At 39.4% G+C, this 25,944-nt stretch overlaps 1 protein-coding gene across 6 annotated transcripts in view; it reads right to left on the bottom strand.

Annotated features, from left to right (window-relative positions):
- AMMECR1 (AMMECR nuclear protein 1) overlaps window positions 1-25,944 on the bottom strand; it is an 85,242-nt gene that overhangs the window by 48,388 nt on the left and 10,910 nt on the right. For 4 of the 6 annotated variants that reach the window (XR_008749729.1, XR_008749728.1, XM_055818300.1 and 1 more), the window contains exon 2: window positions 701-811. The exons of the other annotated variants lie outside the window; for them this stretch is intronic. Coding sequence is in view for 2 of the 4 variants with exons in the window: in XM_055818300.1 (XP_055674275.1) it covers window positions 701-811 (111 nt within the window). In the remaining 2 variants the exon portion in view is untranslated. The remainder of the gene's footprint in view (window positions 1-700; window positions 812-25,944) is intronic. 6 annotated transcript variants of the gene reach the window in all.

Below are 25,944 nucleotides of genomic sequence, written 5' to 3'. Positions count from 1 at the left end.
TTCTTTAGAAAATAAACTTAGGGAAACTCCTAGAAAAAACAAGTAGAAAGCTTGCTACTAGCTCTAGTGATAAACTTATTAGTTTTCACTCTATGCAAAGGAAATGGAACAATATTAAGGTGAATGAATTTAGGTGTAGATCAAAAAATGAAGGATTATGCTGCCAGGGAGTGAAGGATTATCATCACTTACCTCCCTCATCCAGAAGCTTCCCACTCAGGGGCTGGGATGTATCTGAAGAGTAACATGTAATGGAAATTTGTAGCATTAAATTAACTGCAGCTGATTGGAAGCACCTGATGGAGAAGAGGTGAGAATACCTGCTGTTTTAGAAGTGTGAATAGGATAATCCCCAAATCTGACTTTCTGGTCTTCTGCCCTGACATTAACTATTAAGATTAAAACTTGTCTGAACACTGGAAAAAATACTACAATAGTCAGTTAAAATAAGCTATTGGAGAATAGTTTTCCAGACCAATAAAAAGAAAACAGGCTCAAGTTATGGTTTTTAACTGAAACCATTGCCTCATGACACCAGTAATCAAATAACCAGGCAATACACTTAGCATCAAAAGGAGATACAAGTTTTCTTTGATCAGTACAGTGACACAGCCAAAAAACCCAAAACAAACCAAAGCAGACCTATCATCTCCTCAGTAGACTACTTAAAAACATAAGGCTAGAGAAAACAAAATCTTACCTAGTAAGTGTGTACTCCCTGAGTCCTGAATGCAGGTTCATGGCGGAAAAAGTACCTATGCATCCACGCAATCGTTTATCTCGACCGATCTTCCACGTTACAAACAGTGGGCTGTTTTAGGGAAGAAAAAAAGACATGATCACAGAAGCAATATTGACAGTCAGTGTGAAATTTCAGCAAGTGCCCTTCCATTTCGGGCAATGGGGGGGGCAGATCTCTTAAAACAAGCGTATCTGCGTAGGTGCTAGTATTTAGAAATGTCCTTTGCAATTCTTTTGCTTGTTCTAGAAACATTGCTCATGTGATAGAATAGAAAATAAGATTACTGGAACGGTTAATGGACAGAATGATACTGCTTGGTAACAGAACTGATATGCTCAGCATCCCTCACAGTTACCCATTAGCCTTCTCCTGTGAATGCAGAAAGCCTTGCCTTAGACATCTCTACATAAGAAACCCTTCATAGAAGGGAAAAACACCCCTGTCACGGTAACCAGCCCTTCACCTGAACACAAATAGTTTGGTCCTTAACACTGGTGGCAAGAAACCATCAGAAATCCTTAGAACACGAAAAAATTAACTGCCTGAGGCAAGGATACTTTCTCCATAAATCCCAAGTTAGTATTTAAGAATCTCAAAAATTACCAGGAGTTGAGCAAAATCTCTAGTAAGTTGAACACATCTCAATTACACTAGTGTGATGGTTACAAAGAAATACTACTATCAAACAGCTCTGTACCAATCTATACACTAAGTTGACAAGAAACAGACAAACCACACAACGTTTTGCGACCAAAGCCTTCCTTGCAGCTCTAGAGCATCGCATCAATATGCAAGCAACAGAAGACTACCCAAACTTGAATTTCTCAATCCAGTGCACATGGTTCCTGGATACCCAGTCCTCTCAGCTGTAACAAAGTTGTCTACACCTGTGATGAACAGGCACATACAGAGAAAAAAAGCATACAAAATTTACTTTTCTTCCAAAAAGGAGATAAATCAAAGTGGATTACACAAACAAGAGTGAACTCTCCCTTACTGCTAGGCTTAACAAATAACTTTTTTTTTTTTTTTTTAAATCATTATTTCAGTTAACTTGACACAGACTATTCTTGAACGCAAACAGGTTCACATTTCTGCAGAACAAGCAATCCCAGCCGCCCAGCTGCGGAGCACCTCCTAGTTAAATCATAAATCTGGGGATAATTTTTGTGTGAAGTCATAGGACATTCAGGCATAAGTTTATATCATTCTCGATACAATGACTGCAGCCACACTGCACTAAAGCTGACAAAGCACGGCGCACCTCTGACATTCAGAGCACCTGTGGCCACCACATACACGCTTAAGGATGAGCAACTCGTTTCTCTCCAAAGCTATTTGATCAGGCACTGCTCTTCGGCATGATACACATGTACAAGCCATCATGCTGAATTCATTTGGTTTTTCTTTATAGCTGTTTCCTACGCAGTGTCCTTACTATATAGTCCATAGACTTCTTGATCTTCACAGCAGTGCCTAACATGAGGTAACCTACCCCAGGCTAGCATCTGAGAAGGAGATCACAAAGCAACATAATTACCAATAGTGCCTTTAAGGAGGGGAGCAGATCCAGCAGCACAGATACAGTAAAAAAATTCACAAAAAGTCAAATCGCCTGCGCCAAAAAATAAGATTATTCTTGTGTTACTACTATCAGCTGCAAATAACGAGCAGATTTACAACAATGCGCTGCAAGATTAACAACGCTGTGCTGCAAGACAACCTTTGATAACTGTGTCTTGTCTGATTCCTCATCTGAAGGATCAGTAAAAATATAATCTGCAAGTTTCTCTGTATTTGGTGAAACAGAACCTCCCCTTCCATCTATGCTGAGATCTTAGAATATACAAAGGCTAAGAGCTTTATTGTATGAGCAGATCAGTCACCGCACAACCACATCAATTACCACCGCACAGAGGTGGATGTAACTGTATGTACATACATAGGTAGGTGTGCGGTTTTGGACTGGGAATAGCCCATATTCCCTTTCTCCTTCCATCCCATTCGCTTTGTCTGTGTGGCACAACACACTCTTCATGTGATGGCGGAAAAGGATAACGCCTTTCCGTCTCCACAGCACCAACACAGCAGCATCCAGCCCTCTCATAACTTCCCAAAGCCTGTTGTTACCACCCGCTGGTAGCGCAACTTCCTCCTTATTTGATTAAACTGGACAAGTTCCCTTCTTTCAGTGATGGTGAATAAAAGAGGAAGCTGAAGTCATATCTTTCTTTTGGATTTCCTTTTATTCCACCCCACCCCCTTTCATTTTTGTTGTTTGATAAAAACTGAAGAGCATACAGCCAGAAGGGACTATTAACCTCCATTCTGCTAAGCGTTAGGTATTACACAATGTCTATTCACATCCACAAGTGGCATTTTACTAGCATTTTCAAGAAGGGTATCCCAGTTCCCCTAAATACTATCAACACGATTATTAGATCGCAATGGCACCGAAGACACTCTCGCCCCTTGCACAGAAACAAGCCTCAATAAGAGTCAAATTGGACTTTAGGATTATTCTCTTGACCTTTATCTTTGGATTACGAGATTTATTAGCTGTAATACACTTAGTGGAGGGCTGTAATTCAGGGAAACATACACGCATTTACTTTCTTTTCAAAATGGAATTCCTTCCAGGAGGCATTGTTACTGCTGATTTAAAAGGACAATAGAAGAAAGCATCCAGGGACCATCTCTGAAGGTCAAACATTACTGAAACATTTGCATATGCTTTGAAGGTACTTTACTATACATATATATATATGTATATAACCTTTACTTTTTCTGTTGAGCACCAACAGAAAAAGTAAAGGTTATACACATAGTGGTAGTAATAGCATAAACATACCATTTGACTAAATTTAAACCTCCGTCTATTGGATAAATTAAACACCACTGGTAGCCATACATGCTATACATCACAAAATCTGACTAAAGATGTGTTTCCAACCTTTCAACTTCTTTATTCCCCTACACCTGCCTCCTTGTTCCCCAAGAGCCACTAAAGGTATGAGCATGTCTACGCAGAAGATATAAGTCTACTGAACAGAATTACTTTTCTTAATTACCATCACAGATGTCTTCAAAGTGTAATATAGACCAAAGGTTCAGAGCAGTCTGTGACCCAAGAGGATTCTAACTCTTTGGATTCAAGAAATAAGATTGAAAGGGACCTTCAGGGCTCCTGCTACTATAAGGGATATTACATAATTCTGTTCATAAATGATACACATTCTCCATCTTAAAAATTACTGAAATTAATGGATAAAACCCCCCAAATGAAAAATTAGAAGGTTGCCTCAAAACCTCACTGAAGTTCAGAACCTCTGGAAACATTCTGATTTCCTGCCAAAATGTTTTCCCAGTCAGCTCGTACCTAGCTATTCTTGTGCCAACATTGTCCTTCAGTTTAAATAGTTCTTTTCCCTTCCCGGTTATTATTCCCCAAAGTATTTATAGAAAGACTTCACTTTGCTAAGCTAAATGGGTTGTGTTCATTCAGTTTCCTCTTAAAGGGGATCTTTCCATTCTGACGATCACAGCTCTCCTCTACACCTTTCTCCAGTTTAAATTTGCCTTCTTGAGTATCAGTGTCCAGAACTGAAGGCAAAATTACAGAGGAGGGTCTTGGCACCTGCATTAATGCTTCCATCTGTGAACTGCTACTTTTTTTTTTTTATTAATTCTTACAGCCTAATATAAAGTCCAGGTCTACCATTCAAAACTTTGTAGAGTATTTCTAGTCTTACACTAAACAAAGACAATAAAAAACCTGTTCGTAAAACCTAGACAAGCTATACAGATAAAAGATTTTGTTTCTTTCTAGTGCTGTTCTTTTGCGTTTTATTGGCATCCTTGGTTTCAGCTGCTTGACTATTCTCTACAAGCCTACAATGCTTTTCTTGTGTTTTAAAGCCAATAACCCACAAATAAACTGGTCATCTAACACAGCCTCAGATCTCAGGTTTGCAGTTAAGTGCTGAACTCCATATGTATCTATGTCAAGAACAGCCAAGTAAGTACATGCATTTTCAACTTGAAAAGAATTCCTTATTTTCATCTATTATTTGTTTTTTAGATTAAAATGGAAGCATTTTTTTGACCATCATATCGCTGGATCTAAAATGAGAACTTGCACCTCCAGGCACTTGAAAGAAAACAGGAGAACAACAGAAGACAACAATCTTCAGCAAAAAGCAGAAGGATTGGCAGATGTGATGCTGGGATTCCCTTTTATCCAATGACATACACCAAGGATATGCAGTGCATGCTAGAGATCCAAGTCCTCTTTCTGGCTGAAGAAGTTTGAACCCACAAGAGTGGGAGAGCATATTGGGGTGGGCTGCACTCACCTTTCTGACTGTGGCTCCCTCTTGATCTAGTATGAGAGCTGGGGGTTGGTTTGTGGTTGGTTGGTTGTTTTTCAAAAAAAACCAAAACCTCACCAAAACAGATGTGGTGCATCCCTGGGAGGGCTCTAACAATCAGCTTCAAGTAGTCCTCTTACTTAATTCATGGTGATGCATCTTATTAAAAAGCAAAACAGCTCCAAGCTTGGGAGTGAGTCCTCTGGAACCAAGAGACTCAAATTTACTTGTCTGATGGGTTATCCAGCTTCTCACTGTGATGCCAGGAACTGAACTTCTGCCAAACCCTGCTGACAGTGTTAACAGCAGTGTTAACAGGTGTAGAGCACCCCAAATATTCAGTGGCTGAAACTTGGTGTACGATGTTTCAAACTGTACAGAAGCAGAAGGGACCAAGTCCAGACCCTTAGAAGCATCTGTAAATATCTTACCCATTTTTCTTTCATAAGGGTTGGTAGTTTGTGATTTTTTTTTTGTTTGTGAGCCAGACAATGAAGAAATATTTCCATTTAAAACTATTTACAAGTGACATAGCAAATTCACAAGCAACCTAAAGACTATAAACCTTCCATCCACCTGTTGCCTAATTTACCATTTATTAAAAAGTCTTGCCAAGCCCTAATCTAAATAGCAGGCAACTCTTAGTTATTTGTTACGGAGGTTGTCAGGCACTACTCCATGAAAACCAGCTGATCATATATATCGTTTTTCCCTACCTTTCAGTTGCAAAACTGAATTAAAGAGACAGTTGCAACACAGTAAGAAATTTAATATTGCTTCTTTACATATGAGTGCTATCATCAAAAGGGGCACACATACATAGTCTGTCTCCTTGACAGACTACAAAATATATGCATGTACCTGACATCCTAAACACTGACCTTAAAGGCTAGCCAGAAAACGTGTGGCTGAAGCACAGGAGCATGGGTCACCCGATCAGAGTGCTGCCCCATGTGTCACTTCAGCTACTATTACACTATTTTCATTAATGGAGAAACTAGGACAGCCCTGTACTTTACTTCAGCATTAATCTCTTACACCTTCTGGAGAATTGGAACACTTCAAATGAAGGTCACAAGGTATAAACCTATATAAATACCAAAGTAAAGTATCAAAATAGCCTCTTCTACACCATGCTCACCAGTGCCCTCAGCAGATTTTTTTTATTAATGTTTTTTTCAATCAAAATCACCTAAACTAATTATTGACCTGCTTGCTATATGTTACTGAAAATAGTTAGACTAAAAGCAAAAGTGTGCAAGCTATTTTAGTGATCGGTTAGCTATCACAGTAAGAATCAGCGTGCCAATAACTTACACTGACATCACGCAGAAAGTACCGTTAAAAATATCCTCTTTTAATATAAAGCAGCACTGGATACAAGCTGTCTTTTATTTACCAATACATGTAATAAAAAAGGGAAGGGATCCTTTAAGTTGTGGGGTGGGGGAAAAGGCAAGAAGCGCAAGTACATTGGTCTTTTCCTGGCACCATCAGAAGCAGCGTGGAAAGTTTCTCTTCCTTGTTACCAACAGGGAAGAAAAGAAAGGGAAGGAAGGTGGGAAGAACAGGGGAAAGGAAGGGTAACAGATCAAGAATATTTCTCTACTTTTTATAAGACATGAATGAGAACTCTTTTTATTTCACTTGAAGACTTCCAAGTAATAATAAAAACCTGTAGGACTTTGAAGTGAAAAGGATTTAACTTGACGAACTGAGAGGTAAAATGATATTTAGACAGACATTGTAATTACAGTTATTTAACCTACCATCTTTTATAACTAGAGAAGGGAAGAAAGTCTCTACAGCCCTCATGTTACTTGACACCCAGGGCAGCAGGATCACACACTGAAAAATCAGCACACTCATCCCTTTGTAAGACCAGAGTGCTTCCACTTCAGCTCTGAGGATTTCCAAGCGACGACACACCCAGAAAGTACTCTAAACTGGCAAAAGTTGCAATGGCAGTGTTTTCCTTTTTGTTTTACACAAGTGAACAAGCTATTGTTCCTAAATTCTAGAAATTTTAACATTTATATTTTTTTAACATAAAGCTTACTCTACCTTATTTGAGATCATGCTACTACACCTTCAAATAACATTAAGCCCTCACGTAATACTGTTTCAAACCAGAAGCATTTGGAGAAAGAGAAATGAAGGTTTGTCATTAAAACAGTCCCCTGCGATCCCTTGCAGAAGCAATGCCAGCCTTATTCAGAATCATAGAGAGCAGCCTCTCTGCTAACTGATGCACTCTACACTTTGTTATACTCCAGGCTGTGGCATTTCCAGATGTCACAATTCAGTGAGCTAATTCACATTACTCAATATAAGAGAATACAGCTTAGTAATGCAGGAGGCGGGACCCTGTGCTGATAGCTTTAGCCAGAGCATCTTTACAAACGCTCCAAGGCACAAAAGGGGGGCACATATGTTGAACGTATCTAGTCTGTAATGAAAGGGGAAAACTTGATGGATGATAATTACGGAGCTGGTCAACGACAATAAAAATCTGCCGAGTGCCTTTCTGCCACAGTCATACAAGCACACAATACGGTGTGAGGTCATTTTAGCTTACCAGATATATTCTGGGAAAAATCTGATAAACCACAAGTCAGTCAAGACAAGGGTTCACAAACCTCCAAAGGTAAGTAAGGAAGAATGGCACCCCCTCAACCCCAAATTTGTAAAGACAGAATTTGATAAATGTAAACAATTAATACATAAGATTTTCTGGAAGACAAGACAAGCAAGAAAATGAAGAAAAAGTTTCTCGTTCTTCACAGGAAAGGAAATGGGCACAAGTGCAAAACCCCCCAACAATTACAGTCCATTTGGAGAAACTGGAGATAAATCACATTATTAAAGACTGACAGAAAAACAGCAAAGCACACAAAAAAGAGGCACAATGAAGACACTCAATTTACAACATAACATATGAATATTAATGAGTATTAAGGAAAAACAACTATCATTTATAAAGAGAAAGAAATTGTTGGCCAGCTACTTAACTCAAAGACTTAGGGGAATACCCGGTAACACAAGATGTTAAGAAACTCAAACTGTAAAATGATCAGATTAAAAAATCCTAATGGTAAGAAACATGAATGCTACGACTGACTGCCTGGGAGGACGTACAGCTGCCATCATCAGTGTGTTCTCAAAGGCCTCCAAAACCAGGCCACTATCAGGAATACTGTAAATATATTTGATTCCACCCCTAAACAACAGAGGAGACCAAATGGCCTCCTGATGTTTACTGCAGACTCCTTTTCTGATTTTGTATGATGCAATGTAAGAGAACAAAGAGACAATTCACACATGAAACTATGTTAAATTGTGGCAGAGACAATTGTCATTACAAACCTCCAGGACGGAGGAAAAAAACATCTGAGAAAAAATACATCCATCTTACACTCCTGTACATAACGTTGTGTAGCAGTATTATGGAACTGAGGGGAGAGAGAAAGAGATGTAACATTAACCATATTCTAAAGATCAGAAAACATTATTTATTGCTTCAAAGAACGTAAGACACTAGCTTCAGTGAGGTTCAAGGTGCTATTCAACATTTACTTGAGTGCATAAAGCGCTTTCTGAATCAAGAATAGAACCCAGTTTCTCCAGCAGCTTACCTAAAGTTCAAAGTGGGCTCTGAAGTGAAAATTTGGAGAAGTCCACGGATGATATTTTTCCTATTCTAAAAGCCAATACAGAGCCTTTGGGGCTAGATGCAAACAAAAAGCTATTTTTTCCACTACAGTGCCACTTAACACATATTTTGACATGAGTTAAAAAAGCACTGCTTGCTTGATTACTTTTACACAATCAGAAAAAGAATTACTTACCAAGTAAGGAGTCTGAAATCCATTCCCCTGCCTGCGTCCAATTACACACACACACACACACCCCAACTCACTAGGGTAATGACTCCTCTATCAAATTCATAAAGACTGGAGCACATCAAAAAAACCCCAGAGATTTCCCACACAGGAGGAAATTTATTCTGCGGTAACATTCTTCTTCCTTGTGGGAAATATGTTGAGAGTCTTGAAACCAGTCTATATTGCATTACTCCTTCAACAGCTTTAGTCAATGAAGAAGGTTCATTACTGCCAATACACAATGATCCAAAGACAATCACCACAATCTACTGCCTTCAGAAGCTGGAAGGGGAAATCTGCAATTTTTAAATACTATATAATTACTGAAGAAGTTATTAAATGCTTCTGAGGCCACAGCATATTCTTTCAGTCATTCTCAGGACTAAACGATCAAATGAACAGCTCTTCCAACTCCAGAAACAGAGTTTAGACATTTCTTTCTTTACCCATATAACAGACAGTATACTTGTTGGTTTTTCCTGAAATCATTACATGCCCTAGAAAGATCAGCCTCATAATCAAAACCCGAGCTGCCAGGTGTGAATTTGTTAGGAAGTTCTGCTTATCTAAGCAGCTAATCTTAAGGAAGGTCAGAAAGCAGGTACTATTTTAAGAAAATCTAGTTTAAACAACAGCATAATCAGGGTTAAAAATAAGAGGACTGCTTACTGGCAGGTCATTTTCTAAAGTGAACCTGCAACACCTCAATTAAGGTTGCATTCAATATATTAGAATTCATTTTAAAAATAGATTAAAAAAAAAAAAAGACAAATACAGCCAGGTGATGTGGCTGCTCATTCAGCTGCAAGACCAGTGCTGCTGTTCCTGCATCCTGTATTAGATGAGCCGAGGCAATATGGGCAGCATTCCAGAAAAGAAAAGGTAAAAATAACTATTTATAAAGGGACAAGGATGACTTTTAGGTATGCCCAGATTGGACACTGTGTCACACACTACTCGTACTTACAGAGCTGTTCTTTTGCACCTTTTCTCTCTGACTCTCACAAGACAACCCATCAACTTCATGGAACAAATTGGGTTTCTATGACATATGTTCCTAAATTCGCTGTTCACTTTGCTATAATAAATATTTACATGTAACAAAATCCAGAACTACTCTGAAATTACACACATTGGTTATGTAGGCTTATTTAGCATTGCTAAAAAAAGATCTGAATATTTACGGTTCCTCAGAGACACAAAACTGACACATTTTTGTTATGTTCTTCACAAGCGGAGAATGACAGCTCAGGACAAAACCAGTTGTACCCACCTCTATCCTCATGACAGTTTTAAATGTTGCCAGCCCACAGGCGTGTTTGAAACCAAACAGAAGGACCTGCAGCATGACATAGCTGCACTTTCAAGAATCAACCTTCAGCACCGTAACATCCTCCACAGAGATACTCCTCAGGGCAGCACAGGTGGCAACGCTGGAGCATTTGGTCTGCAGCACCACAGGTCACAGGGCACCTGGAAACTCCTCAGGGTGGCATGTTTCTTCCCCAAATTCCCATAATGACAACCTCAACTCGGTAAAAATTGAGTTTGTATGAGGGCCTGACTTGTCATGCTGCCTGCACAGACACAAAGCCGAGCACACACACACGAACCAAGAGGACACAGCGGTTCATCAGCTCATACTGCTCCAAATTACAGCGCTTCAACAATGCTCCAACTGCAGCTCTTGCCTACCATAAACTCCAAGATCATCAAGCTGTTTGGTATCTCAGTCAGGTTATTCATCTAGATAGCTGCTAAATCATTAAGTTAAGTGAAGTCAATCTGGAATTGAGTATCTTGAGATCATCAGTCCCTAGGGCTGTCCTTTAGCCACTAAAGCCATTTGTGTTTCCAAGATCAAGTTTAAGTAAGGCTCCAACACAGATCCTACGCAGTTAGGCCAGAAAGGGTATAGGCACAGCGATATTTTTTAATTAAGATTTTTTTATTATTTTTAAGAAAAATAAATCAAATCTTAAAAATCTTTCTAGCCTATATAGCTGTGGAGACAGCTTTCCAAGTATGACCCAAGTATCAGTCAATGCAATATCACAAGGTTCTTTCAGCACCTTGGCTGTTGATCTTAGTAACAGCGGTGTTAACACAGCCTTAGTGTTTACTATTTCTTGTCAGAACCATGCATGCAACAGGGAAACCATTAGTCACTGCAAAGAGTATTTTAAATTTGAAGTGATGAAGAACAGTGGCATGAAGCCATCACCCACACAAAAGAGGGAGGGGAGGACATGATTTGAGAGTAGACACGAGGGGAAAAAAAGCAAGAAGTACAATTCATAGCTCCTCCAGAAGACTGTGGAAGTGAAGGAACAGTGGGGAAAGAAGAGTTTCTTTCAATCTACTCTGAATGCCAAGTAGATCAAGTCTGTTAGTCTTAAATAATGATGTAAAAAGGAACTACCAGAATGCAACAAAGAGTCACCATCCTCCTAAAACCAGGAATTGTGATGCCAAGGCTCCTCGCCAGGGTGTTATCCACAATACCTTCCGCAACCATGCACATCATGATCCCCTGCTCTTCCATATGTGTCTGTAGTGGGTTTAGCCTTCTATCTTATAAACTTCTGCTCATCCTATTGTATTTACCTGTTGGTAAACATACCAACGTCCCAACCTGCAAGGTAAACATACCAACATGCTCTTCAAAACCAACCAGATCTCTTTATTTCAACACCAAAAATCACTAAAGACAATAAACGATCAGCCTTAATTCTTTTAAAAAGCTTATTGTTTAACATATATTCTTTCCAGTAAAGGTGCCCACAAGTCTCAGCACAGGTCCAGAGGGAGCAGTGCAGCTCAAAGACAGACATCCCTCAGCCACTTCCAGGCGAGCATCCTTATCTGAGCAGCACAGCGCCGTCCACCTGAAAGCAGATAGGATGGCTCTGCGCTTAGCCTTGGTGACTCGGGCTCTCATTAAGCACTAGATCAGGAATTGCTGAACTGTGCGCTGTTTTGTAACAAAGCCAGAACCACCTAACAGCCTTCTGATTGCCAGCTTCATGCAATTTGAGATGTGATAAGGTATTACGGAATGGGAATAAATGAAAAAAAAAAAATCATAATTTATTAAACAAACACTACAGAAACACAATTCATTCAGTGGACACTGCAGAAATACACCAGTAACAGGTGCTGTTGATACTCCCCAAGGTAAAGGTGATGAAAAGCAGGTGTGACCTTGGAGTCACTAGCTCCCATCTCTCACCAAGCCAGCGAGCCCCTCTGCCCATGGGATTCCAGCCTCAGCAGCCCAGCATCAAAGTGGCAGGGATGGAGAAGCCACAGAAGCCCACCTCTATACAGCTCCTTACACAAAGTAGTAGGGTGCTGACCTATCCTCAATGCCAAACACCATTAGTATATACAAATTTAAAACACAATTGTTTATTTGGAAACTGACAGCTTAAGTGCTGCCTCCATCAGACTCTGAACTCATTACTCTTCAAACTTCATTCTTCTGCTCGCTGTGCTCATTTCTGTATTTCATGTATTCCTATCCTTTGTTTCCCATCCTCCTCCCCTTCCATCTCTGTCCTCCCTACGTCTTTTTCATACATTTCCTATCTCCCTTTGTGACCAGCTTTTGATTAAGGGGGAGAAGAAATAAACTAATACTAAAGTTATTGCATTCCACATGCCCATTGCAACTCCATGAGGGCTGAGGCCTTTCTCCCTAACGGGTTCCTATTCACGTTCAGAAATTTTGGAACCCTCATTTTGATCAAAACCTCTGGAGAATTCAGCATGTTCCCAAAAATTCAGTAAAAAGTTCTGAGAAAGTGGATTTTAAATTTTGGAATACAAGCATGAAGACTTAACTCCTCTTATCAAAATAATGCTTAATCTTTCGAGAGGCACACATGCTTACTAAACACACCCAGAGTAAGGCCTGTACCTCCAGATAAACTTTTGCTCTAATGTCAAAAGCAACCAAGAACAGGTGTCAACATATTCTAGGTTATTAAGACACCATAATTTGTAACATTTAATAAAGTTACGTAACAACATGTATATTTACATTATAAAAGTGTTCACATTTATGCTCTGACCTACTTAAGCAAATTGGTTTTCCCCAATTGCACAATTATGAACCAGAGCAGAAAAATCAAGACTTTATGAAGTTAATAAATCAATTCAGTGTCACACAAATTATTAATGTTATTACTTCAGAGTCTGCAGTCACCTGATTATGACTTTCTATGGGGTATATTTAAATGTTTCTAAGGAATATGATTTTGTTTTCTGATACTTTTATTATTAGTCATACATCATACTTCCTTTAATCAACTCTAACTTCAGATTATACACTGAAACTATCAGTTTGTTAACAAAAATGATTCATAAAAACTATTGAAGCAAAGCTGGTATTTTCTCCCTGGCTATTCATATATTTCTCATACCCCAGAAGACATTAAGTGATTTTATGTTCCTTTTTCATGGCAGCAGACAGAAAAAGCAGGAAAATGTTGCACTTAATCCAACCAACAGTTTGCATCAAGTAACTTTGGCTACATTTTTAGTGTTTTGAAATGGATAGGTCCCAGCCAAGGTCACCTCCCCAACAAATTTTCAAAGAAAGTGAGCAACTTAAACCCACCTACTGCTCCCGTATCTAAAAACCAGCTCAAACTCGTGCACCCCACACTCAAGTGCAGTCAGATTAACAAACATGGTAACAAATTAACAACTGCTCAAATTAACAAGCACTTAAAAGGACTGGCACTACTTATCCTCCCCCCAGCAACACCATACAGTCTCCTGTATCAGTAGTCCTCAGAGATACTACTGTCAACATTTTAAAGGATGCAAAACAGTCACCCTAAAAACATATAATTGGAAGCTTTGCAAGTCAAACAATCTCAGTACCACCACAGATCTCATGTACAGTTTATGATTGTTCTACTTACAAACTGGAATTGAGATAAAGTATTTCCAGTTAAAGCATTTTCCTTTGAATAGTAATTTTTTTTTTCAATTAATGCTCTGAAAGGATTAATGAAGTAAAATATATCCAAACCCATGTATTAAGAATGCCACATCCAAAATGTTTTAGAAAGCTGCATAAGGTCCCCAGAACTTCTACTGCTTAAAAGAATAGTGAAGTCAACACTAAAGAGATCAGACAAGAATAGCTCCAGCTTCCAGATTTCTTCTTTCCTTAGAAGTTACTAGTAAGAATGCAGCAAACATTAGTTTTGAGGTGTTAGTATAATGTTCCCCCTTTTACCACTAGCAGGATGATTCAGACATTAAATTAGTTTTGAAAGTTGAAAGAGAAAAAGCATTCCCCAGGCACTGAAAGTCTGTAAGTTTAGCACCACAGCACCATTTCCACTCTTCTAAAGAGAGCAAGCAATTCCGTGCTCACAAGTAGTTGCTGCATATTAACTACAAACCAAGAGCCAGAGAATATTGTTTTGCATAGATTTCAGACAGCAGCTTAACACACAACTCATACCTTTAGAGTCTACACGTACTACTTTAAAAGAAAGTCTGTTCTCATTGCCAACGAAGATACTGAATTTTTCCTTCTGATTATTGGCAGTTTTACCCAAACTGCCTGTGATCATTAATAACGGGGATGCTGTGTTTTCATAAATTCTTTTTTTTTTTCCTGATGAAATATTACCTGAAGCAGTTAGTCAAGACATCAGTGAAAACCAAGAGTTGTAGTTATTAAAAAGTCGCACAAAATTTTATTAAAGATCTAACTGGGATTCTCCTGCTACAGACAAATCATAACTTAGGTTTTAATGAATTTCAGCTAACTGTGAGACACATTGTTCTTTCAAAGTATTAGATGAATGAGTAGAAGCAGGCAGAAATGTATGCAATTTGTTCTGAAAAATAACTTTGTTAATTAAATTCACACACTTTATACATATAAGACACTAGACATGTCATAAAGGTACCCATTTGGACCTTTAAAATGCTTTCTGTTAGCTGCCAAATGCACAATGCATGCTGAGACATAAGCACCTAGGGGCACAACATAAAACAGCTGAACAAAAAATGCATGCCAATAACTGAGAATTTGCCAAGCCTGGGAGAAATTAAGACACGAGAGTTTTATACGTAACTGGAACTTAGTTCAAAGGAAGGAAGAATATTTGAAGAAACCTGAGAAAAAAATGGAAATACACAGGAGGTTTTTTATAGCAGTAATATTTTACAAAACTTATATGCCAAGATGTCAGCTGACAGGAGAGACTGCAATTCAGCCAAAAATTCAAAAACATTCCTTTAAAAATCATTGGTCCTTCTTCTCATTAAACTACATATTCTAAAGCTCCACTGCATAGCAGTAGCTTGCAAGAGACTTGACTATGCAATACAACACACATTAGAGTATACTTGAGTATTTTCAAGATGCGTAAGCTTGAAAATTTAATAAACATTTGATTATTTTGGTACTAGGTTAAAGAAGCTCATGCTAATGTTGCAAGACAAGCTAAAAATGAAGCCTCGGCAGAATCTGAATTTGCCTTCTAATTCAGACTTCACTAACTACAGCTGGAATAAATTAATTTCTTGGATCACAAGAATTACTATTAAATCAATGCACTCTAGATTGCACTATTTGTATAGAACTTAGCCATGTAATTTAACCAATGAGACAATGGTTCAAAGGCAGACTAAATACAGCACTGGAATTAGAGCCAAATGGAATTTGTATTTTTGTCACAGAAAAGACACAGTGAAGACAGTATTTTTAAGACTGACAAAGATGATTCAAACCCACAGCATTCTCAGTGGTTTCAAAGTGATGTCTGCTATAGAGACTGGATGTTTTTAAGACAGGTATCTGTCAGCCAGCATAGGTACGAAATACAGGGATACCATGCCTTCAGATGAACTAGATGATCTCTCAATGTCTTTCCACTCCTTAAATCACAAATGACTGCGCAGACAGTTGAGTAACAGTGAAGTTCAGAGCTGTTGCTTAAATAAAAACAGCCTCACCCAACCTTCCCATCCCCCACCCCCAGATAGCCTCCTTTCTTGTTCTGGAACAAACATGTGTGATTGGGGAACTTATCTGGTTAAAAATATCTCTCCTTTTTGCCAGTTTAACTTACACCAAGCTTGTTTCTCTGCTCTGTTTCACTATGGAGCACATGCAGGGACATCAGCTCAAAAAGAGAGGAAGAGGCAAAAGGGGCAGAGAAAAAGGGGCAAGGATGATGACGGCTTACATCTGCAACCCACAAGAAGAAATGCATGCAGTACAGCTTAAAACAAAAAAGACCAGCAGTAAGATTTTTAAAGATAATTACTTTTAGTAGACCAGCCTATATCACTGGAAAAAACAGAGGAGCTTTCAGACACATTGCTGCTTTAGCAGATTAGGCAAAGCCCAAGAACAAAACTGCTCATAATGTAAATGTAACCACGCTAACCTTGTCCAAGAAAAGCTCTTAGCATTTAGGCAACAGAGAAGTGTGTTAGCAACAGGCCAGACAACCAGTCACTGGTCCCTTTGGAAGAGGGATAAACTGCAGGTAGTGACAGAATGATGCAGTAATACATAGAGCCGGTGTATCTAATTGAGGCCCCAATTTTTAGTACGCAGCAGACATGCCTTGGTTATTCTCAGTCATCAAGATAACAGACAAAGCACAATTTTCTGAGCAAGTACACCGGTTACCACATGCTGTGACTAGCCACACAATTAGACAACCAATGAAGACAAAGACAGTAGCTCTAGTATACGAAATTACAGGAGGATACAGCAGCACCTTTACAGGCTTCCTCTATCCTTATATTCTTCCAGTGGTATCTGCCATGGGCCATCCTGGGAGACAACATACAGGGCTGAGCGGATCCTCATTTGGGACATCAGTTCTTTCACTATCTCTTATGAAACACAACTTTACACAGATATAGACATGCTGCTTACAGTACAGTAATTTTGCTTCCAAAAAATGCACTTTTTTTATTTGCAGCCTGACAAATTCAGGGTTATGCTTTCATTACAAGGAAACAAATCTATTTTTTTTAAAAAAAAAAACCAAAACAACCAAAACCAAACAAACCACAAAGCACTGCCTCACAAGAACCTTATGAAACTGCAGTTTTATAATTGATAACTAGCAACGCCACTAAAAAAATGCATCCTCATGTTGTCTACTTGTTTTCTGTTCCATGCTTCATCATGTCTTTTGCCATTTCAAGCATTCACGTGATCATTAAGTTGGGTCAGAGCTAATATCTTAGAAACAATCCACCCTCCAGTTGTTATTACTGCATCCTGTTGAACTAGGGATCCTCCTTGTAGCTGACAGACTTCAAGGCTATGGAGACACAGGCGGGGGTATCAGAGGACTTCACCAGGCACACAGCTAGCTGTATTTGTGGCATCTGACAATCAGTTGGAACACCGCCCATCAGATGCAAAGGCACAACCTCACAGAGCATCTACATTGACTGCTTGGTGGTTCAGCAAAGAAAACAGTAGTGCACAGGATCCATCCTAGCTACACGAGTGGAAACAACAGGATGGATGGTCTGGAGAGTACGTTCAGGTCACTGGCCAGAAGACTTGCATTCAGGATTTTCGCGGTGCTCAAATGCTGCCAGTTCCACATGTAAGGTCTGTGAGGCAGGCTGAGATAGGAAGTCAGTGATACAGAGGGAAAGGATTTAGGCATGATGGAAACAGGAAGAACTCGTTAGGCACACATATTAGTCATGCCAGAGCCAGCCAGACTGGTACGCTAATAAAGAGTTTAGGAACTTAAAAAAAAAAAATATGGGAAGCCCAAATGCTTGGCCCCACCTAACACACTTGAAGTAACAAGTATCTCCAGGACTTGGTAGAAGGAGGACAGACAGATCAATACAGTACAACGCTAAGAGGCTACCAGCTTACTCAGCAGTTCCAACAGGAATGACAACAGGCAGGTGGGGAATAGCACAGTATGTTATAGTCTTAAAATAGCACAGTATGCGCACCACAACATTCAATGGCATAAAAGTATTACAGAAGAGAAACCAAACGAACTTCTTACACTATACGTCACATAATCAAGTAATAAAGACATATCATCAACTGCACTACCAGTTCAGGGAGATTATAGTAACAGCAGGCAACTGAAAGCCCCTGAAATAAAGTGGACCTTCTGCCTCATTGGAATGACGTTTGGGTTCCCCCCCCCTCAAGTAATGACTGCTTTCTTGGAAATTAGTGCTAGAACCTACATGTAAAGATGCCATTTTTTGGTTTGGTTTTCAGTGGTACACAAGACCTAGTTAAAGGACACTGATAGGCAAGCCGCTCTGTAACTGTGCCTGTGATGCAATCATATTTCAGCACTGTAGTTGAATACAGCAGGCCATAAAAATATTTGGCACATGGATAATGAATTTCAAATAAGGGAACAGTGTAAAAAATTGAAGTAATTAGTAATCCTCCCAACCCATTCCCCCTCTCAAACCCCCAAACAAACCAACATAAACACACACAATCCTAAAAGGAGCAATCCAAACAGCAAAAAGACTGCAACAGCTAGGAGGCCAATAAAAGCAAAACCAGCACCACCCCAAAGAAACCCCAAAAGCAGACGAAATTCTGTATTAAAACACCAGGTAAACCACTCCCCACAGGAAACAAAAGCAGTCAGAAGAACCTCAGCCCCTGCAACAAAAGCCTACACCCTGCATGACTGAATAAGAAAGTTAAGGAGGGCATCAGAGGGAGGTCAGCTTTTAAAAACAGAAAGCTTACCTAATGAGAACCAAAGAGATTATAAAACACATGGCAGGTCAAAAGTAAACAGTAAATAAAGAACTAAAAATGTTTGGGTAGCACCTTGCAAAGTCACTTTACATCAAAAGCAGGAAACCAATCAGACAAACCACTAGGGATCTGGGTTTCAGTGGGACCTCCTGGAGACCAAGGTGAAAAAGGGATACAGGTATGTCAGCACCAATGCAGAGCAGCTCACTGAACACTCCGTTCCCAGTCTTTACTGGTGAAGCAATTGGGAAAACTCCCACACCTATCTTCATAGTATATAGGTCAGAGGGACTGCATCAATTTGAGTTGGGTACAGAGGAGGCATTAGGCTGAACAGCAAAGTTAGACAGAGTTCACCTAGACCAGGTATTTACAGGACAGTTCCAAACCCGACACTGAAGAACTGCAGGACCCTAAAGGGACTGGCACTATGGAAAAGCAAATGCAATTTCCACCCCTGAAAAGAGCTGATCAGATCACTAGCCCAGCTCTAGCCTGCTGGAAACGAGTATGCACAACTTCTGTAAACAATCCTACCAAAACTACAGAACCCTTTTCTGCCAGCTGGTGCCAGCTTACACATCCCTCTGAATTTGGGTAGTGAGCTGTAGATACTGAGCTGGTGGATCCACTGAATATCTGGGTTGAACGCTGGATAGTCTTACAGAAAGGATCAATCAGGATTATTTCAGAAAAAGCTTGTAAAGTTCAATCTTCAGCCACCCAAAAGGGCTGAAGACTTTCTGTGAGAACCTTCACATTCCTCTGCTACATACTGCAGGCTCCTGGCAAACTTCACCATCTTAAAACCACCAGGGAAAGGTTTGTTGTACGTTGCAATGTTCGCAACTACGTGCTTACAAGCACTATGATGCACCCAGATGAACTCAGCAGTTCAGGGGAAAAAAAAAAATAAAATCCCATAACCTTGTTTAGCCTTATATTGCAGCCTGTATGCTTTGTTCTGATGACTGGGGAACTGGATGTAGGGCAAACAACTGGCAATGCGGCTAACGTATACAAAAGGAAGTTTGTCATACATGATTGCTTTTTCTTCCGTAGCTTCTGGATGTACTCACAGGCACCCATCAATCTGCTGATGGTGCCAAAAGCTGGAAAAAGTCACCAAGGTGAGTCCACAAAAAAAAAAAAAATAATTACGAAAAATCATCATGTTGAAACTCATGTATTTACCTCCACTGTTATCATTAGCACTGCTGGAGACAATAGCAAGCTAATGGTTTCAACCAGGAGAGCAGTTACATTCTGATCAGAAAACAAATCCAGGTTAAAGCAACTTAAGCTGCAGGTCTTGGCAGCCTAAAATTAATAATGGCTGGTTGCAAGGGTCCCATCTATTCCCAGACTGCATGAGAAGACCCAATCCCTTAAGCCAGCTCTGGCATTTAGCATGTTAAGACTCAGCAAAAAAAATAACCTAACAAAAAGCAGCAGAGTATCTGCTGCTGACTTATCAAGCAGAAACAGCACAGCAAGCACACACTGATCAATGCAAGTAATGTAAGCGAGGGTGTGGGGCACGTAGGAGGACGTTTTGTTTGCCGTGGATGTGCAGTCTCATCCGAAAGTTGCATTTAACTCTCATTAGTTCCCCAAACCAGCAGACTGTAGTCACACCACTAGCTAAGCCTGCAACAGATTCTGTATGTCAGTGAAGTCAGTCTGAAACCACAGTCCAGTTCTGTCATGTCATTCAGCTGGCTCACAGGATACAAACACACTGTGTAAGACAGTCAGCTATTCAACACTAACAATACCAAAGGAAAACCAAATTCTGAAAGACCTAGAATTCACCTCAAGCAGAGACTACAGTATTTCCACAACAAAGCTTAAACGTTTCTTTGCAAAATTAAATATTCCCTCAAATACCACGTGAGATACAATCTCTCATAACTGTACAGAACACCTTCTGTAAGATCCCTTCAAATGTCAAAATGGAATTTCAAAAAACATCTCATCAGCCTGGAAACACTGGAAAATAACCAGTGGATTTTCATTTTGATGCATTAAAATCTGTGTGTTCACATTTCATTTTGTTTTTCTTCACTAGATACCATTTTATGAAACCAAAAAGCTAACTCCATCTTCAAATTAGCTTTGAAAATTACGCAACATTTCTGAGGCTAACACAAAATTACAACTACATTGTACACCAGCAAAACATATACATATGTACCTTCAAAAGCAGTACCAGGAGTTCTCTGAAAATACTGTATGCTACAACTCTATCACAAAAATATATACTAAAGAATTGCTAGTTTGTTGAAGTTAGTTATTTGGCATACTACCAAAAAGCCCCCAACTCACTGTCCGTGAGAAGATCCCACACAACCATAAATTGATCATTGTTCTGGGAATTAACTGAAATAAAACAGCTGTGGACCAAATCACTGACCTAAAGGGCAATATTATTTTCTTATTAAATCTGTATATTAGTTAGTCAATGAAATTTCTAAAGGCCAAACCACTGAATATATATCTTTATTCCAAAAGACTAAAGATTCAACCATCCTACTACCTATTTATTTTTAAAATCAACACATTATAGCAGTAGATGGATTTTAAAGGACTATGAAAAAGGCTATCAATTCCTTGAAAACAAAAGAGGTCCAAATTGTTCTTTTTTGGATTTCTCAGTGTAATGCCTCGAAGGCCTCCCATTTTTACCTCTTCCAAGGGAAGCATTCAACTAGCATCTCACTCATTGACCAGACTCCAGGCTGCATTTCTTATTCACCAGATGTGACGGCTGGAGGTTGCTACCTATTTTTCTTTCAGGAACCTGTGACAGGTGGGTCTACATTGTGATCAACAAGTTCTGCTGAAAACTAAAGCATGGATTTACGTACCTGACTTCGCTCAGGTACAGCCAGTGGTACAGCATCCACCACATCAATAGCACTCAGCTCTGCATCAGACCATACATGTGAACAGGAGGTGGCATGTTCCGCCTCAGTAGTTTACCTAATGGTGTAAGCCCAAACTCTTCCTTTGAACATCATTTCCAGTTTTATCTCCTTAGAGGCCGCCACTCGCTCAAACTGCATCCAAGGCCAAAACACAGGTAGCAGTGGCCATCCTTCAGCTGATGGGGGAACCTCAACTGAGATCAGGGGAAACAGAACAACAGCCATGTAAAAATACTGATAAACAATAAACATATCAGCTTGGAATCAATAATCACCTACTACCTCACTTCGCTGATTTGGGTTGTGCTGGGGGTTTTTTGTTTGGTTGGTGGTTGTTTGGGTTTTGGGTTTTTTTTTTAATTTAAAAAAAAAAATACACAAGCCACCATAACCCAGCTTTGCTTAAAAAGTTGTTCACATACCACAACTAAAAAACCTATCCATGCGAAGTCTTCTGACGTCTCAAAGTAAACACGAAAGCCCTGACTTTCCCAGACACCTCAGGCTGAGCCTGTCATTTCAGCTCCTCATTACTCCCTTTCATAGAACCTGTGCTCCTAAACTGCTCTATTTCTTAGCTGTCATAAACTGCTGTGCAAATCAAGATCTATTCTGCTACTTGGCTGAAGTCAAGTAGTAAAGTCTCCAGTATCACTAGTTCAAAAAAAATTACTGCTTAACAAATGCTTTGTTTGCCATTTGAATTGTCATTTCCTTCAGTTTTGGCAACCCTTCCTATTAACAGTACAGACACTGTGTTCAGAAATTAGTATTCCCATTCCCTGTTCAACATGAACCATTACTGAGTTATGGTTCAGTTTCAATTCGGTGAAAAAAATTTTATATACATAACATTCTCCAAATTCATTACTTCCCCAGAGCTCTGTTATTGACCAATGTGTGCCTCTATTCATCTCCACCTCGAAGACGACCTAAGTCTTACTCAAGCCCAAAGCAGGGTAGAGAGAACAGTAAAGCTTATCTGCCAAAGCAAAACCATTTATTAGAAAACAAGCCCCACTTACTAACTTAGTAATCCTGCTAGACCTGAACAGGTCACAGAGTGCCAACTTGGGTATCTCTGAACTTACACTGAAATAAATCATCTGCTCAAAAGTAAGTTATTCCACTTTCTGTCAGAAGCTGCCTATAGAGAGTTCACCTAACAGTCCTTAGAGATAAGATACTGAACTTCATCTATCATCACTGCTCTCCAATAATAACCTTTCCTTTAAAGGGGAAAAAAAGCACCAGTGTCGCAGGTTAAAACACCTATCCCCATATTCAGACACAGAAGCTATTAGTGACAGCACTGAACCTCTATGTCAGAAGTAACTATGAATCATTACTACTATGGCTGTACAAGAGGACATGAACAATTTACCAATGTCTGCAAGTGTCATTTTTTTAAAAAAAAAAGAAAAAGAAAAAGAGGCATTTTTAAGCTGACAATAATATGATATGAAAAATATATCCTTTGCCACAACAGCCTGGTAACTGGAGACTTTCATTGGCAGAACTAATATTTTCATTCCTGAAAAACTTAATTACCAGAAGATTTCTCCATCTAGAACATATTATCAAAGCAGAAACCACTAAGGGACCAGGATTACTGCCAGCCATCAGTCCCCTTCCACAGGGGGACCATGAGAAGGAAATAAAACGCCACACTGATGCCTAAAGCCCAAATCCACTCCTATGAACTCAGAGAGAATGAGGGACCTTTTAAACTACCAAATCTGTTAAACTCACTACCAAAGGCAATGCATCATATATTTCTTATCATAAAGCAATCAAGATCTATCTAAACTATTTGGATTCCTTGCCCCCACTGATCCTATTAAAGTTTACTACAAAGCCACACTGCTCCAGTAAGTGGAAATCTTACACTTTAAATCTAAAACTTATTCAGTCATTTTATATCCTTTTGTTCTTCTGGCAGTACTAGCAACTAGTTTAAACTGTTAATTTGTGTCCATTTGGCTTTCTCTTTCTATATACACGTACATATGCACACACAAACATATATATGCATACACCAATATGTATACACACATATACATACACACTGCCCCCCAACTGAATTCTGTACCTCTCAGCTACTGTTCTGACCCTCTAAAGCAGCCCAACTCTTCGCATCTTCCCTTGCAAGCTGATCTCATGCTCCTTCCAGGCACCCTGGCTGCCCTGCTGTGCAAACAGAAAACTTCTTTCTCCTGAGAGTAGCAGAACCATAAAGTTTTACAAGATCTCAGCCACACTCTTGTACAACTGCATTTCATACTTTTCTATTTTTAATAGTAATTTCACTTTAAAACAGCCACTTTCCCTTTACGTACCTATAGCATAATGAAAGCTGAAACAACTGGCAGTCAACTGTTAGCACCCTGAAACCACTAAGGAGAGAAACAAAACTCCTGACTTACAGAATCAGTTTTTATTTGCTCCTGAAGGACATACAGCTGCTCTACAAAATACTGATTTTCATTCCATTCCTAACATTATAGCCCCTGAAAGTATTTCAATCATTTCTGTATAGCATTCTGATCTATCTCCCAACTTTGCCTCATTAAAATTTCATTATAATCTACCTGTTGGGGGGGGGGGGGGGGGGGGGGGGGGTCAGTCGGAGAGAATTACTGATAAAAGACATCACTTCTAGCTCAAGGCATCCCAAACTGTAAGTCGCTGAAGACCAGAAAAATATTTGGGGAAGTATCATTATATGGTCACTGCTTGTACCTTCCTTGCCACCCTAACTTCTCTTTCTGCTTATCTCCATTTTCCAACATTCAACAAATCAAGGAATCTTGTTTCATTACAGAACCACAGTTTACTGGTTCTAACAGGGCAGTAAATGGGTAGTCATGCCCCCCTCTCAGTTCTAAAATGTCCATAAAAGAATGGTGTTCATGTGACTGGGACAAACAGGATGCCTAGAGCAGAAACAATTATGCAGTATGATTTTTGGAAGGTCTTATCTTCAACTTATGGTAGCAGACTTTAAACTGTCTACACTACTCTCGGTGAAAGGATTCACTGATCAGCCTAAAAATATGAAGAAGGGCACTGTGACTAAGAGTACCTAAATGGAGAAAAACATCCTGGAAAAAAAAAAAAAATCACTGAAAATTCTGAGACTTAATTGAGAGGCAACAATAGCCTTTGAAGGATTCAAGCTAATATGAATATAACCATGATTCATTTCAGATATAATGAATAATAGTTAAAAAAAAACCAAAACAAAACAAGGGAAAAAAAAAGAAAAAAGAGAAGTATATGCCTCCAAGTTGCCAATTTAGGCAAAAACATCCTGAGCCAAGTCTGGAGCTTCCTGGCAGGGCACCCCAGTCAAGGGAAAGAACAATTGCAACAGTAGCCAACTTCTCTTGCTACTAACCTAAAGAAAAGCAGTTGAGGTACCTCTTTTTTTTTCAGTAACAACACAAAGTAGAGAGGTTGAGGGTCTCATCCAGGTTTGTCCACCACAGTCAAATGCCCAGGAACAAAACAGAAGTCTTCCAACTCACTGCAGTGATTTATCCTTCCAGCCACACTTGCCTCCTCTAATAAACTTGCGTACAGACAAGTTGGACAGAACCCACAAAACCCTAGAAACACACAGAGGTCCAACGGCCAATCAATGTTTTTACGTAAGATTATCTTTTTCTTTTTAGACTAATCCAATCACTTAAAAAAATACAGGGCTTATCTGTGGAACCATCTGAAGGTTATTGATCTCTCTGCAACGTCCTCCTCAAGAAATTTCTGGCATCTCCAAAACCCGAAACTGTAGAGTCAAAATGCGAGAGATCACTTTTGATTGCTCATTCTCTCCTCCAGAACAATTTCCATTAAATATTCTACATAAAATGACAACCAAGAAAGTGTATTATGCTTATGTTGCCTAACTTTTGGTTGTATGCCTGTGATTCATACGTTTAGATGACTACTGCTCAGAGGAAGAGTAAATATCTCACATCTCCAGTTCGTAGCATATGGGCCTTTAAGATGAAACCGTATCATGTCTCAATGGCTTAGCACTTCTTGGGGATAAAAAGAACGATAATTTTTTTAAACTAAGACAAAATTTCAGTGAAAACATAAGAAACAGTCAGACCTATAGACTTCATAAATCAATCCATGAATTCTGACAGTCTCAAACAGGCTGCAAAGATTTACAGAAACCATACCACGAAGCATTCAGGCACAGCCCACTTACTTAGCAGGGACAAAAGTTTATTTCCAACCA

This window comes from Falco peregrinus, chromosome 13, assembly GCF_023634155.1.
Source record: "Falco peregrinus isolate bFalPer1 chromosome 13, bFalPer1.pri, whole genome shotgun sequence".
NCBI classification, from domain to species: Eukaryota; Metazoa; Chordata; class Aves; order Falconiformes; family Falconidae; genus Falco; species Falco peregrinus.
Note: the sequence above shows the minus strand (reverse complement) of the source record. Positions and strands in the feature narration are given on the sequence as shown.